The sequence below is a fragment of the Rhinoderma darwinii genome, chromosome 3 (genome assembly GCF_050947455.1).
Source record: "Rhinoderma darwinii isolate aRhiDar2 chromosome 3, aRhiDar2.hap1, whole genome shotgun sequence".
Taxonomy (NCBI): domain Eukaryota; kingdom Metazoa; phylum Chordata; class Amphibia; order Anura; family Rhinodermatidae; genus Rhinoderma; species Rhinoderma darwinii.
The window spans coordinates 132,103,803-132,120,106 of NC_134689.1; the positions used below are offsets into that span (position 1 = coordinate 132,103,803).

Genomic DNA, 16,304 nt, shown 5'->3' on the forward strand with positions numbered 1-16,304 from the left:
ATTTTTTGGGGTTTTCTAAAATAAGAAATTGCAGGTTTATGCAAATGGAGCTATCCAGCAGATGAGCTTTAGAAAACATGCAAACATGGCATCCACCCCCCACCCATTCCCTCCCTCACCCTTGGAGTAAAATCAGGGGAAAAATAAAAAAGTAATGTAGGGCAAATATATTTTCAACAAATTAACTTAAATCTAATAATGCAGAACAGTGTGGTATTTTTTAAAACATGGCTCAATGCACAGGCCTGGTTATGAGGGACAGAAAGAACGGAAATCTTTGCGGTGCCTGTCTTTTCTGCAGACGCGGCACTTTTTCTGGGGGTTTCGCTTTACTATATAGGGCTGTAAAACCTGGTCGCTTAAATCCACCCCCCCCCCCCATGTACTTGTTATATTCGGACACGCTCACTGGTTTGTGCTTGTCCGATGTTGCCCCTCTTTCCCTCATTGACACTGTTCCTGCGGTATGAATCGTGCTTAGCACATACACGTCTTTGCGATCCCTGAACTTGACCGCCAGCAATTCCTCAGATGCATAAGCACAGGAGTCCCCCTTTACCATGCGCTTCCCCACTAATTGCTGTGGAAAACCAATTCGATTTTTGCGCATGGTACCACATGCCCCAGTCCTTGCAGCATGCAAATGCCTAAACAGGGGCACACTGGAATAAAAATTGTCGCAGTACAGGTGGTACCCCTTGTGAAGCAGAGGCTGCATTATCTCCCACACAATTTTGTTGCTGGTGGAAAGATCAGGGGGGCATCCAGGAACATTTATTGAGCGGTCCCGCCCTTCATAAATTCTGAAGGCCGTAGTATATCCTGACCCGCTTTCACACAATTTGTAAAGCTTAACACCATATCTTGCCCTTTTGGAAGGTAGATATTGGCGAAAGCTAAGTCTGCCATGGAAGTTGAGGAGGGATTCGTCCACACTTAAATTCTGCTCAGGGGTGTAGAGTTGCAGAAATCAATTATTCAGGGAATTTATTAGCGGTCTTATTTTGAACAACCGATCCCGGTTGGGGGGGCCTGTGCGTTGTCGTAGTGGAGGAACCTCATTATTGTCTCATAACGAGACCTGGGCATTACTGCAGAATATACTGGGGTGGCTTGGGCGGGTCTTGTTGACCAGTAAGACCTAACGGAGGGCTTTTTGACAATACCCATATTTAGGGTGAGCCCCAAAATTTTTTTTAATTCCTGCTAATTGGTGGGCGTCCAATCTCTGGAATGGGTGGATGAAGGTTTCTGCCTTATATATTGAGTGGCATATAAATTTGTTTCGTGGACAATCTGATTTAGGATGTCGTCCGTTATAAATAAATGGAAGTAATCCATTTGGACAAAATTTGAATTGTCCACGTTTATGCCAGGAGTGGCAGTAAATCCGTGGATTCTAGGCCCAAAAGATGGGGCAGGTGCCCATACAAGAGCCTGGACTGGAGGGACCAGGCTGTCCCGTGCTACAGCGCTACTTGGCCCTGCGCTTTCATGTTCTGCAGTTTCAACTGCATCAGGGACAACGTCCCCTGAAGATGAACCTGAAGTGACGCTGTCATCGTCACTGCCCAAAACAGGTTCCATCTCTGGCGCCATCTCTGATGCGGTCTCCGACTCAGACCACAGCATGGCGTATGCCTCCTCGGCGCTAAACAACTTCCTCGCCATAACGTCACTAACACTAAACCAATTTTTTTTTTTTTTTTTAAAAAAACACACAAACTAACTGGTATATATATCTACACTACCGCTAACAAAAAAATAAACCGCTATTGCTATATATATTATATATATGTGGATATATGTATAATTATATACTCCCTACCTGCCTATTCTAATAGAATAAAAGAAAGAAAGGTAGATAGATGGATAGATAGATTGTATAGATAGATAGAAATCTATCTATACAGAGAATGTTTTATAGTGTAACTGTATTTTTTTTCACTGTATTCTTCTGGCAGCAATTGTCTCGAGTCTCTTCTTCTCCTCAAACTGAAACAATGTTTGAGGAGAAGAAAAGAGGCAGGAGATTTACTGCCAGAAAAGTAAAAATAAAACAAATGTGGTCGCGGTGATAGGTTTTCACAGCGACCACATGTTCAGGGACCATCAGATTGGTCCCTGATACTCTGCCCAGTGCCCAGAGCTGTTGGTAACAGCGTGGGCACAGGGCTGTGTGCACGCGATCGCGTGCACACTGTTTTATACGCAGAAATGCATGTGATCGCTGTGATTGGTTGTCACAGCGATCACATGTTCAGTGGCCAAAAGATTGGCCCCTGGCATTCTGCCCAGTGCCCATGGCTGTTAGAAACAGCCAGGGCACAGAGCTGTGTGCACGCAATCGCGCGTGCACAGTCTCTGAAGTGCCGCCGTAATTAGTCTATACGGCGGACTTCAAAGACCCTGACCGCTGGCCGTATAAATACAGCCAGCGGTCGGGAACCTGTTCAGTAAATTACAAAGTTGATATTTATATCAGGTATACAATTACATTAGCATACGTTTTTTGAATGAAAAGTTTGTGTCCATTTAATTCTTTGTCTTTAGACAAGTCGGAAAAGAACAGATCCAAATATCTCAGAATATATAAAAATGTGTTTTAGTGTGATCTAACCTAATCCAGTATTGACCACTCAGACTGTGTGCAAATTCTTACCCATCAGGTAAGTAAGAACAAACAAGTAGGTGCATGTGCTTATGGTTTCCAAGAAACATATGTTGACATGTAGGGTAAAATGAGTGCACTTTGGTAAGTAAAAGGAAGGATGAATTTAATTAACAGATACAGCAAATTCTTAGCAGTGAGGAGGAATGGATTTGTGAGCTCTGCTAAACACACCGCTGAAGTGAATTTGAACTAGGACCCTTTTGACCATGGTGGAAATTAGTTTTCTGCCGAAAGGAGATTCTGCAGACAACCGGGCAATTAACCCACAGAGACACTGTGAACTTCAAGTCTGGAGAATCCCATTCTAGAGACCTTGTAAAATAAACCATTTAGCAATGTCGCTACCGGCTGAAATGTAAAAGTGACCCACAGAAAAAGTCATAGTACTACAAATTCTATAATCTGCATATTAACCTTCTGATCAAAGGACATGTATGTATTATTTAACCCTGAGCAAATCTGTTTAGACTTGTATTCATATTGCATAATGTAGAGAAATTACACGTTTTTTGTGTGTGTGCAAACAATAGTATTTTTTTCAGCTCCACAAGATTACCAAGTCAGAATAGATGTAAATTAATTTATGGCAAAACAAAAAAAAACATATAAATACATATTTGTGTTAAAGGGGTTTTCCAGCTAAATACTTTAATGACAAATGTCATACATGTGATAAAAGTGAGATTATGCCACAAATCTCTACATGGTTGTCCAGTATCCTATTCAGTGGTACAACATGCAGTCACTCTCCATTGAAACAAAACCTCTGAGTATTGGAAATGTTTGCAGAAAAACCGATAACTAAAATGAAATAAATTCTTTCCTTAACTAGATTTATAAAAAAAAAATATATATATCCTTTTAATTTTCTACAAACATCAGACAGAATTCTGTATTATTTGGCACCTTAAAGAATAAAGTTGTTTTAAAATGGATTGAAACTATATCAAAATGACTTGTAATTAGTAAAGATCACATTGAAATAATTTGAACTGTTCCTATAGATACAAAAAAAACTCAAAAAACATGCAGGCCCAAAACAAGTGTGAACAGACCCTTAACCCCGTTCTTGACATTTGATCTACAGATACATAATAGCCAGGAAGGGTAAATATGTAGCAGGCTCATGAACTGAGATTGCTTCATACTCAGCGGGTGTCAGCTGTATTTTACAGCCGACGCCTCACTGCAACTGCCAGGATCGGAAATAATTTTGTTTAACCACTTAGATGCCGGGGTCAATTGGGACCGTGGCATCTAAGCCGTTAGAAGGAGGGGCAGCCCCCTTTGTCAGCACATCATTTTTGATCGACACGATCATGGGCTGCCAATGATTGTCATGGCAGACTGGGGGCCTACTGAAGGCCCCCAGGTCTGCCTTCTTTCTGCTACTAATAAGCCCTGCTAGAGGCAGGGCATAAATGGAGTTTTCCCATCAGGGCCATTAATGGCATATCCACAGGATATGCCGTAAATGTGGGTCTGCTGTTTCTGTAACTGCCGTTCATTTCTATGTGAGTTACGGAGACAGCATAGCTCAATGAGCTACGCTGTTTTCTACTTGGTCGGTATTTACAAGTCGCAGCGGGAACAGAGAAAGATAGAACGGGGCTTAGAGTGCCCCATTCTAGAGATAGGTGTGGGACCCGCATCTATCTGACAATTATTAATAAATGTTCCTGATAGGAAAACACCTTTAATAGGAACCGGTAAAAAACACAATGCTCTCCACTACACTCCAATACTACAAAGTATTGCAGTATATAGTGCGAGCGATCGCCTGTTCAAGTCCCCTAGGTGGACTCCTAAAGAAAATAAAATACTATTAAAGTTTTATCACTGCATCCTTAAAAGTCCAAACTATTACAATATTAAAATGTTTAACCCGCGCATGGGAAAGCTTTAGGGTTCTCACACAGTTTTTTTGCAGGAGGAAAAGCTGCCTCAAAATTCCGTTTGGAATTTTGAGGCAGATTTTCCTCTGCCTGTACGACGAATTTCACAGCGTTTTTCGCCCGCGGCCATTGAGTCCCGCGGGCATAAAACACCACGAAGTATGCTTGTCCCTTCTTTTTCCCGTGAGCCGGTTTTTGCAATCGTGGGAAAAAAACGCCTCCGCCTCCCATTGAAATCAATAAAAGGCGTTTTCGGCTGTTTTTTGACGTGGTTTCTGCATCAAAAAACTCAGTGTGAACTCCCCCTTAGAAAAAAAAAATCATAACGCCAGAAAAAAAAAATTCATTACATTTGTAATTTTCATAAATTGTGCACAGAAAAACTACAAATTGTCCCACGAACAACAAGCCCTCATACGGCTATATCGGCCAAAAAATAAAAAAGTTATAACTTTTGGAGTGCGAGGAGGAAACCTGAAAATGAAAAACGAAAAATTGCTGCGGGACAAGAGGTTAAATGGTATGTCCACCCTGGCAACCTATTTTTAGTTTTTTTTTTTCGTTGCACGAATGCATCTACAATAAGTAACAGCCATGTAGCGTTTTGTTTTTTTTGCCATGATTTTAGGAAAATCACGGAAAAACAGCATGACCAATACGTGTGTATAGGCCCTGAAAAAGATAGTTAGATAATAGTCTTGATTAAAAATACCCTACGTTTTTGTGTTACAGACTACATGCAAACACTTTGTAGTGTGATCCTGCAGTCGTGTTATCCCCTTTCCTGTTTCTGGCTAATCTACAGATTGCAGAAGATGGCGCAGATAGAGAGCAACACGTGAATGCTGTATCAGACTACACACAGATTTGTTCGTAGTCTGTGAAAATGGAGACATACAGGTCTGCATAGGTCTCTTGTGTACTAAATCAAGTTGGCACGGAATACTCAAGGGCATGACTTGAGAAATAGAGTTGGCCATATACTTTACATCAAAGTCCGCTGAATGCACCAGTTTTTGGGATCAACTGATGTATTGGGTCCTACTGACTGTAAAAAAGAAGAAAAAGAAAAAATAAATTATTCCAGAAATATAACTAGGCACTCTTGGGTTAATAGAAAATTATCAAAATATTTTATTTTGAACTCCAGATTTCATCGGAAGTATAAATATATACACACAGAAATTTTAAAAGAAAATCTCCTGGCCAGGAAAAGATAACATACAATTGGAACTTCTATACATAGACCAAGTCCCCTAAAGGATAAATAGCATTCATTATATATATATAATATACACACAGTGAAGGAAATAAGTATTTGATCCCTTGCTGATTTTGTAAGTTTGCCCACTGTCAAAGACATGAACAGTCTAGAATTTTTAGGCTAGGTTAATTTTACCGGTGAGAGATAGATTATATTTAAAAAAAAAAACATAAAATCACAGTCAAAATTATATATATTTATTTGCATTGTGCACAGAGAAATAAGTATTTGATCCCTTTGGCAAACCAGACTTAATACTTGGTGGCAAAACCCTTGTTGGGAAGCACAGCAGTCAGACGTTTTTTGTAGTTGATGATGAGGTTTGCACACATGTTAGATGGAATTTTGGCCCACTCCTCTTTGCAGATCATCTGTAAATCATTAAGATTTCGAGGCTGTCACTTGGCAACTCGGATCTTCAGCGCCCTCCATAAGTTTTCGATGGGATTAAGGTCTGGAGACTGGCTAGGCCACTCCATGACCTTAATGTGCTTCTTTTTGAGCCACTCCTTTGTTGCCTTGGCTGTATGTTTCAGGTCATTGTCGTGCTGGAAGACCCAGCCACGAGCCATTTTTAATGTCCTGGTGGAGGGAAGGAGGTTGTCACTCAGGATTTGATGGTACATGGCTCCATCCATTCTCCCATTAATGAGGTGAAGTAGTCATGTGCCCTTAGCAGAGAAACACCCCCAAAACATAATGTTTCCACCTCCATTCTTGACAGTGGGGACGGTGTTCTTTGGGTCATAGGCAGCATTTCTCTTCCTCCAAACACGGCGAGTTGAGTTAATGCCAAAGAGCTCAATTTTAGTGTCATCTGACCACAGCACCTTCTCCCAATCACTCTCAGAATCATCCAGATGTTCATTTGCAAACTTCAGACGGGCCTGTACATGTGCCTTCTTGAGCAGGGGGACCTTGCGGGCACTGCAGGATTTTAATCCATTACGACGTAATGTGTTACCAATGGTTTTCTTGGTGACTGTGGTCCCAGCTGCCTTGAGATCATTAACAAGTTCCCCCCCGTGTAGTTTTCGGCTGAGCTCTCACCTTCCTCAGGATCAAGGATACCCCACGAGGTGAGATTTTGCATGGAGCCCCAGATCGATGTCGATTGACAGTCATTTTGTATGTCTTCCATTTTCTTACTATTGCACCAACAGTTGTCTCCTTCTCACCCAGCGTCTTACTTATGGTTTTGTAGCCCATTCCAGCCTTGTGCAGGTCTATGATCTTGTCCCTGACATCCTTAGAAAGCTCTTTGGTCTTGCCCATGTTGTAGAGGTTAGAGTCAGACTGATTAATTGAGTCTGTGGACAGGAGTCTTTTATACAGGTGACCATTTAAGACAGCTGTCTTTAATGCAGGCACCAAGTTGATTTGGAGTGTGTAACTGGTCTGGAGGAGGCTGAACTCTTACTGGTTGGTAGGGGATCAAATACTTATTTCTCTGTGCACAATGCAAATAAATATATATAATTTTGACACAGATTTTCTGTTTTTTTTTTTTTTTTTATATAATCTATCTCTCACTGGTAAAATTAACCTAGCCTAAAAATTCTAGACTGTTCATGTCTTTGACACTGGGCAAACTTACAAAATCAGCAAGGGATCAAATACTTATTTCCTTCACTGTATATATATTTTTTAGAAAGAATTTTCCAAGAAAAGAAATTCAGTAAAACCGCTGGGTTATGTTCACACTTGCGGTTTTTGACAATATATATTTTTTATCCTAAGAGTGGCCAAAGTTCCTATTCCAAGTAGTTGGTAATAATTTTTTGAAGAGAATCTTTTTATATAATATAGTTCTCGTCACAGGAAGATAGCCCTCGTATATTAAGGAGACAGATTTTACAGCGAATGGCAGATATTGGGGAAAGAAGTAGCAGGCTGCAGTCTGTCATGTTTATGGGGGAGAGATATGGTGACCAAAATAGCATTTATTGACCGAGACAGAGCGAGAAGAAGTAGTTGAGTGCTGTGAGTTGTCTATGCAGACTTGCATGCACTTTGGGTGACTAGGTAACCAAATACAGCTCTCCATAGCCCCCATTATGGCTGACATTATTGCAACTTTCAGCCCCTAACTATAGCAGAAAGATTGGTTCTTGGGCAAAAAGTACTTTTTTAACAAGTAAAATACTGGGCAAAATGAGAATAGGATCATTTATGTAAATTTTATTATTTGGGCATACAGGTAGTAGATAGAAACTTCTTTAAACAATAATAAAATTACATCTGTATCCGGAAATATTTAGTAACTGAACAAATATATAGTAATTATTTAGTGCTTGGCAGTTTTTATGTATTTTTTGTGTTTTTGTGGATGATATTCAACATGCTGAAACACATAAAAATGTTGAATATTGGAGATTTCAGAAATTTATCATAGTTGTGTGTGTATACAGCATCACAGTTTTAACAGGCTTTTTCTTACCTGTGCAACGTGGAATAAAGGAAAAAGAAGATTGTAATATTTTATCCTGGGGAATTATTTTAGACTCTTCATTTTAATTAGTTTGTAAAGCTTCTTTTCACCATAATTCTGTATTTGCAATTTTTTTTTAATGGTTTCCTCAACTGAATGCAGCTAATAAGTAGAAGTTTTCCTCTTATTCAGACAGATCACATGAAAAAGTCAATGCAGACTTGAGCAATGGAAGAAATAAACCTGTAAGTATGAAGGTGAGCAGATAAGAGATGTTTGACTACAGAACTACAAAAACAAACAAACATATAAACCTAATGTTCTTAAACTGTGGTTATAGTAAATGCTTAAAACACTTGTCCAATTTCAGCAAATTAATGTTATTTTTTGTATAATTAAAAGTATCACAATTTTCCAATAGACTTTCTGTATTAAATCCTCACGGTTTTTGAGATCAGTGATTGTTGTAAATCAGTAGGAACTTTTAGGGTATGTTCACACAGCTTAAAAACGGCGGAAAAATTGGAAGCAGGCGGGCCGTTTTTTTTACGCGGCCGTTTTGATAAACTGATAGACTCTATTGAAAACCGCTCCAAAAACGGCCGTAAAAAATGCAGCGAAAATCACGAGTGCCTTAAAAAACTTCTGAAAATCAGGAGCTGTTTTCCCTTGAAAATAGCTCCGTTTTTTCAGACGTTTTTGAGTTTGCGTGTGAACATACCCTTATTGTTTACTTCCAGTGGATATAATTCTGTCCATGGTCATGTGATGGACACACAGGTGCACAGCTTGTTACAATGTGTGTATTAGGAAAATGTGATCGTTTTGCGCGCGCAAAAAATGCTGCGTTTTTTTGCGCATTGTAGTTCCGTGTGTCATAAATGTTTGGTGCATGGCTGCGTGATTTTCACGCATATGCCATCCTTATGACATGTGGTTTTGATTCTTAGAAAAAGAAATGAAGGAGGTGGTGTTAATTTTCCCTTCATTTCTTAATCTACTGTTGCGGGAATAACGCGCAGCACACTGACGTGCGTCCGTGTGCTGCGCGTGATTTTCACGCACCCATTGACTTTCATGGGTGCGTGATGCGCAAAACACGCTCAAGTACAGGTTATGCGTTTTACGCAGCAGACACACGCTGTGTGAAAATCACGGACTGTCTGAACGGCCCCATTGAGTTACATGGGTCTGTGCGACGCGCGTGATTTTCACGTGCGAATCACGGACGTGAAACCCTTTCGTGTAAATAAGGCCTTAGAGCTGTGTCTACTAACGATCCCAGCACCTGTGTGTCCTTCACAAACTATAAAAGAATGCCTGTCAGCGTATTGCAGTCTATTATAGAAGCAATCATGAGATCACAGATTAAAGTCCCCTAGTTGGCCTAAATGTTTTTTTAAAAAATTGAAATAAATTCTTTGAAAAAAAACTCTAAAAAAAAAATTTTTTCTTCATAAAAAATGCATCATTATGTAAAAAAATCTAAAGACAAAAATAAGTATACATAATTGGTACCCGCGCACCTGTACCGACCCGAACTATAAATGGTGTTATTTAACCCATACTGTGAATTCACTAAAAAAAAAAAAAAATGCCAGAATTGCTGTTTTTTTGTTCATTTCCAATGAAAATGTCAACTCCTCCAACAAAAACAAGCCCTCACACGGCTCTGTCAACAGAAAAATAAAAAAAGGTATGTTTCTCAGAATATTGCACAAAAACATGATTTTTTTTTCTTAAGGCTATGTCCACCTTTCAAATAGTTTTTAACAAAAATATATATATATTTAGCTGTATGTTGCGCTGAGACCTGAATCTGTCAGGTCAGCGGCACTGCGGGTTCAGTGACACCGGGTCCTTCATGTCAGATCCACCTGTTATCGATCACATCTAAGTTTTATGTTATGTTTTTAATAAATCGTATTTAGAAAGTTGTACCAAACACACTGATACACATTTTTTATTAATAAATAAAATATATTTTAAAACTGTACATAGCCTTTAACCCCTTAATGACCAGCCTATTTTGGACCTTAATGACCAAGCTATTTTTTACGTTTTTCAATCGTCGCATTCCAAGAGCTATAACCTTTTTATTTTTGCATCGACATAGCTGTATAAGGTCTTTTTTTTTTGCGGGACAAGTTGTATTTTTTCATAGCACCATTTTTAGGTACATATTATTTATTGATTAACTTTTATTAACTTTTTTTTGGGGGGGAATAGAAAAAAATCTGAAATTTCGCCACTCTTATTTGCGTCCTAAATCTACGCCGTTTACCGTGTGGTATAAATAACACTAACTTTATTCAGCGGGTTGTTACGATTGCAACAATACCAAATTTGTATAGTTTTTGTATGTTTTACTACTTTTACACAGTAAAAACGCTTTTTTTTTCTAAATTATTTGTTTTTGTGCCTCCATATTTGAAGTGCAGTAACGTTTTTATTTTTTCGCCGATGCAGTTGTGTGAGGGCTTTTTCTTTGCAGGACGACTTGTAGTTTTTATTGGTACCATTTTGGAGTAGATGCGACTTTTTGATCACTTTTTATCACATTTTTTTTAAAGTGAGTATTCACAGAAAACAGCAATTTTTCCATAGTTTTTTATTAATTTTTTTACGGCGTTCACCGTGTGGGTTAAATAATGTAATAGATTTATAGTCGGGGTCGTTACGGACGCGGCGATACCAAATATGTGTAACTTTTTAACTTTATTTTGTTTTTTTTAATAGTAAAGCATTTTGTAAGGGGAAAAGCTGGGTTTTTCATTTTTTTTTTTTTTCACTTTTTTATTTTTCACATTTTTTTTAAAATTAACTTTATTAAACTTTTTTTTCACTTTTTTACTAGTCCCATTAGGGGACTATAATATGCGATTCTGCGATCGCTATTGTAATACACTGCAATACTTTTGTATTGCAGTGTATTACTGCCTGTCCGGCTTAACACGGACAGGCATCTGCTAGGTCATGCCTGCGGCATGATCTAGCAGGCATTCACTCCAGGCAGACCTGGGGGCCTTCACTAGACCCCCGGCTGCCATTAGAGACACTGACACTCGGCGATCGTATCGCCGGGTGTCGGTGGGAGATAGAGGGAGCTCCCTCCCTCCCTCTCTCCAAAACAACTCAGATGCGGTGCTCGCTATTGCGCACCGCATCTGAGGGGTTAAACGGGTGAGATCGATACTAATATCGATCTCACCCGGCAGAGCAGGGATGCCCCCAGGCCTCAGCTGCCTCTAGCAGCTGAGAGCAGGGAGATTTGACAGCTCCCTGCTCTGTTTACGTATTCCGATGCCGCGACGTAAAAAGTCTATGGCATCGGAATAAGGCCCGTTAGTGACCGACGTAGAAACACGATGGGCCGGTCACTAACGGGTTAAGTGTTTTATTGTGTAAAACATAAAAAAAAACAATATAAATTTGGTATCGCCATGATTGTACTGACCCGCAGAATTTATGCCGCACGGTGAACGCTGTAAAAATAAAATCCAAAAAACAATGACTGAATTCCCCTACAAAAAATTTTTTAGAAAAGGTTTTTCAACACATTTTATACCCTAAAATGGGGGCATTAAAAAAATCCAGCTCGTCCAGCAAAAAACAAGTCTTCATACGGCAACGTCGAGCGATAAATAAAAAAGTTATGGCTTTCGGTATGCAGAGATTCACTTCAAGTCATGTATGGAATATAGAAGCATTGACTCCATGTTCAAAATCCTGACCCCTATGTATGAATGAGGGCTTAATGCACTGATTCTACCAATGGGTCTGTGGAGAACCTTCTTTGTAGGTAAAAACAGAATAGTTTGGGCCAGTATTTACTGGCGTGAAGATGTAAAATGAAAATTCCTATAACAATTATGTCTATCATTGCGTTAATTTAAAAAAAAAATGGTTTTCTCTTATAGCAAAAGTTCACGGTACAGTAAACCTTTCTACACTCATATTTTCTTTTTATTTTATTTGAGGGTTTTATGCAGTTGGAGGAAATAGTTCCATTAATCTTATTGAATTGGTAATGGAAGTCTGGGAGCGTAGATAATTTAATTTATCACATAGGTCACACGGAAATTAATTTTGCAATTCTGTTAAAGTAAAATAGATTTGTCAATTGTTGGGTGTGAATTTATAAGAAAATTCTTAGGAAAAAAATGTTTTTCTAATAAAATAGGCTTCTCATTACTTTCAGATTCAGTTAAAGATTGTCTTTCATTCTTATGTGGCATATTGTTTTTATTGTAGAAATCTCCTCTCACACAGCTGATTTTTGCATATGAAACCCTAGACAAGGCAATTAAGGGATTAGCTGTATCATGGTCACAAGGCAGCAAACATCACAATGTATTAATTGTTGACCACTACATCACAATGGTAAGCACACAGAAGTATGATAACCTTGTAGACAAGTAAAAGAATAGGTTGTAAAATGTTGCTTAGGAATATTCTCTGCATATTTTTAAAAAAATTGTCAGATGCTCCTTTGCAGGTCTGTAGATTAATATGTTTTTTGGGACAGTCACAGAGGGCCATCTGTCAGCCGCCCCGTTCCCATAGACGCACTCACTGACCCAAAGCCACACTATCCTTAAATATTTTAGGGTCAATTTACAGCTGCATTGTATATTCAGTTTATAATGCCTCAACACTATGGCAGATCTATCATTATAACGGATGCCAATGCTGCCCGATGGACCCCATTGACTTGAATAGGGTCCATCTGGGTTCCATCATGGTGTCCATCGTTTTGATGGCAAGAATATAGCTACAAGCTGAGCTATTCTTATCCTCAAATGTAATGGAATTGTAGATGGAGGCTTCGAAGCCTCAAACGCAAATGTGAACAGAGCCTCAAACAGCAGTCAAACTATCTCTTACCACACTGTGCATTCTGCTGGGGGGGGGGGGGGGGGACACGGGAGACAGCTGCAAAGTGGTTTGACATATTGTGGAAGAAGTCTGAGCACTAGTTTAAACTCTTCAGCTACGCAAGTCTATTTCTGAGATGGTCTCCTCAGGTGACTGCTTTTTTTGTCCAAACTGAGCCAGACCGTGAACTTCAAATTCTAGCGTTATACTACACAGGTTTTTTTGTAGTCTGTAACCATAGAGACACATAGGTCTGAATAGTAGCTGTGTACACAAAACAGTAGGACATTTTTAATCAAGACTGTTTGCAAGCTTGCTTATTTTTTATTTTGTTTTAGATGCATTGGAACATTACAAAAAAATTGCAAAAGTGTACATACCCATTTAGCTTCTGCTGCACGAGTTGTCTTTTCAAAGTGGAAGTTATAATTGTTGTAAAATCTATAGAGCCTGCTTCTGGCTAAACAAGCAAAGGTTCTATTTCATGCTCATTTCTAGATGTTTAGCTGAGTTTATCAGGAAGCCATATATTATTGAGATTCCTTGCTTACTGAATATTTCATGTTTTGCAAATTCTCGGTTAAGTCCTAAAGTAATATTTGTTAGGATTATAATTTAATTAGAACACAGTAACGGCAATGAATACTAATCAATTCTCTATATGTTTGTATTTTCTGTTAGCTCGGTGCAAAGAGACAACAGGTTGAATACACACATAAAGTGAAAAAACATTCTTCAGAGTCACTTATAAATAATGTGACGACGCTGGATTTGCAGCTTGAACTAATAGCAGCCCAGCATCGGGTGTCAATCAAAATCCTCCGTCAAGAAAAAGGTAGGAGATCTGCTTGAGCTATATTTGTCTGAAATGTAGAACTGCTATGACCGTACACCTTACCATGTAATAAAGCCCATTAGCAGAATAATGGCGCTGATACGTTTATAAAGAAGCAAATCATATCTGTCGTCTTTAGCAAAAGGTGACAAAGGCCTCTATAATTTGACTTGCATACAGTCAATATTGTTACATATACTATACTTTTAACTATTCGTGAAGTGTCTCTAGCCCGCTGCTTCAGAATGGAGTAGGCGTGCAGATGCTAGTGAGTGATGCCACCAACTATGCCCACATTCATCATTCACTTAGGTGCTGACTTCTATTTACAGACATTAGCACAGTTATAGACTACCATTTCCTTCATTCCCTTATATTGAAGGGAAGGCGTAAGTCACAGCGACCATCCTTCACCATGACTATCACAAGGATCACACTAGTGGCTAAAAAACACTTTTCTAGTGTATTTTATTTGATGAAATGTCACAACATACATCACTACCATTAACTTTTACACTGACTACAATTATGGCACTTTTTCTAAGCAGTGGTCTGTTTGGAGTATAGATGTGAAATTTGTTGACGTTCGTATTTATTTCATTAATGTATCTAAATCCTGAGCAAGTTGTAAGCCACCCTCACTTTTCACTCTACTTTTACCAACTGTTATGCATGGTGCAAATGGCACTAAATACTGGCACAAATGATTAATAAATATTTAATTCTCCAATGCATTGTAATGGGTGACAAATCCACGAGATGCAAAATGGGCAAAACCTGTTCTTGCCTTCAGCCTGAACTTTACTTCATACACAATATTGGTATTTTATCAGCTATGTAACAAGATTTCTCTGGGATTATGCAGCCCAGCTAGATAAGGAGGATATAGCTACTTGTAAAGAGTTAATCTGAGACTCTACATACACACATTGCCAGCAGCAGTCACTGAGCAGAAAGCTGTGACTGGATTTACCACCACTACTGCTGCTTCTGCTCGCCTTCTTCTCTTCCTTCTCTTCTTCTAGCTGCTCTATAAAACACAGAAACAATCCATATTCAGCATGAAGTAAGGCTAAGTTCAAATCGGTGTTGGAGGCTCCATTAGGATCCTTTTGTTGAGGATCTGATGAAAAAAGCTGGGAAAAACGCAGCATGCAGCGCTATTTTGTGCGGTAAAACCCTGGACAGCCTGACGGAAACCCAATGGAATTCATTACAGTCATTGGGCGCCGTTGGTGTCCGTCATGATGTTAGTTTACTTGGTGCCTGTTTTTTTAATTTTTTTTATTTGGTTTAACAAAAGTGTGATGGTGAGTGAGAAGATGTTTCCCGACATAATGGGCATAATCTAGTTATTTTAAAGGCCCTTGACCAAGCTGAATGTTATTATGGCCTCTACCATGAAAGAAAATGCTCTTTTATGGGAGTGGTACTCTCAGAGTTGGTTAAAAGATGGTTCAATATTTAATGCAGTCCGCAAATGTGCACAAAACACGAATAAACAAATCTGCAAAAAGAAATAAATCCTGTCATCAATGCCACAATTTGCATATAGCACTGTATTCCCTGCATCTGGGAAGTATTATGCTGCCATGTACGGAGTCTTATAACTTATGTGTAACATGTAATCTCAATATCCAACAGTATATACTGCAGTGGTCTTTTCACCGTGGCGTCCCAGTTTATCCTACGTGAGACTTGTGCAAGATGGGAGTTTTCGTTTTAAAACATCTACAGAGCCACAGGTTTAAGAACGCTGCATAGTATTGTACAGCATTCTTCTGACACCCAAATATGGCTCTCTCCTCAGTCCACAGCTTGGATCCGCTTTCTTTCACTGTCCCCAGGATAACCCCCGCAAGGATGACTTCATCAGTTTGTCAGTCACCATCATGACTTCCATATATTTCTCAGTCCCCAGGATAATCCCCTTCTTGTCAGTCACCATCATGGCTTCCCTTTTCTCAGTCCCAGGATAACCCCTTTTTTCTTGACCGTTTCCAGGATAACTCCACCAGCTTCTCAGTCCTGCATGGCTTCTCTTTATTCAGTCCCTAGCAAAGCTTCCCATCTCCTACTACTCAGCAAGGCTAACTTATTTTCTCCCACACGATGGCTCCTTCAATATGTAGTCGCAGGCTGTGCTACATTCAATAAGGGGATGCATCGGATCTAAGAACGAGGAAGCAGTAGAAGTTTTAACGCTTGGCGGCTGCCTCCCCTCTTTTGGCTGCATCCTTTTTTTTTGGTGGGCCTTCCTGTCCCGCGCTGTATTTTATTTCATGCCAATGCGATTTTTGCAAAAGGGGTCCCATCAAAAAACTTCT

General features: G+C 39.3%; 1 protein-coding gene across 2 annotated transcripts in view; it reads left to right on the forward strand.

Annotated features, from left to right (window-relative positions):
* Positions 1 to 16,304, forward strand: part of CFAP54 (cilia and flagella associated protein 54) — a 360,575-nt gene that overhangs the window by 89,357 nt on the left and 254,914 nt on the right. Inside the window, exons 16-18 of one of the 2 annotated variants that reach the window (XM_075856765.1) lie at positions 8,457 to 8,521; positions 12,519 to 12,647; positions 13,824 to 13,977. In XM_075856765.1, the coding sequence (XP_075712880.1) occupies positions 8,457 to 8,521; positions 12,519 to 12,647; positions 13,824 to 13,977 (348 nt within the window). The remainder of the gene's footprint in view (positions 1 to 8,456; positions 8,522 to 12,518; positions 12,648 to 13,823; positions 13,978 to 16,304) is intronic. The other variant, XM_075856766.1, reaches the window with a different exon arrangement.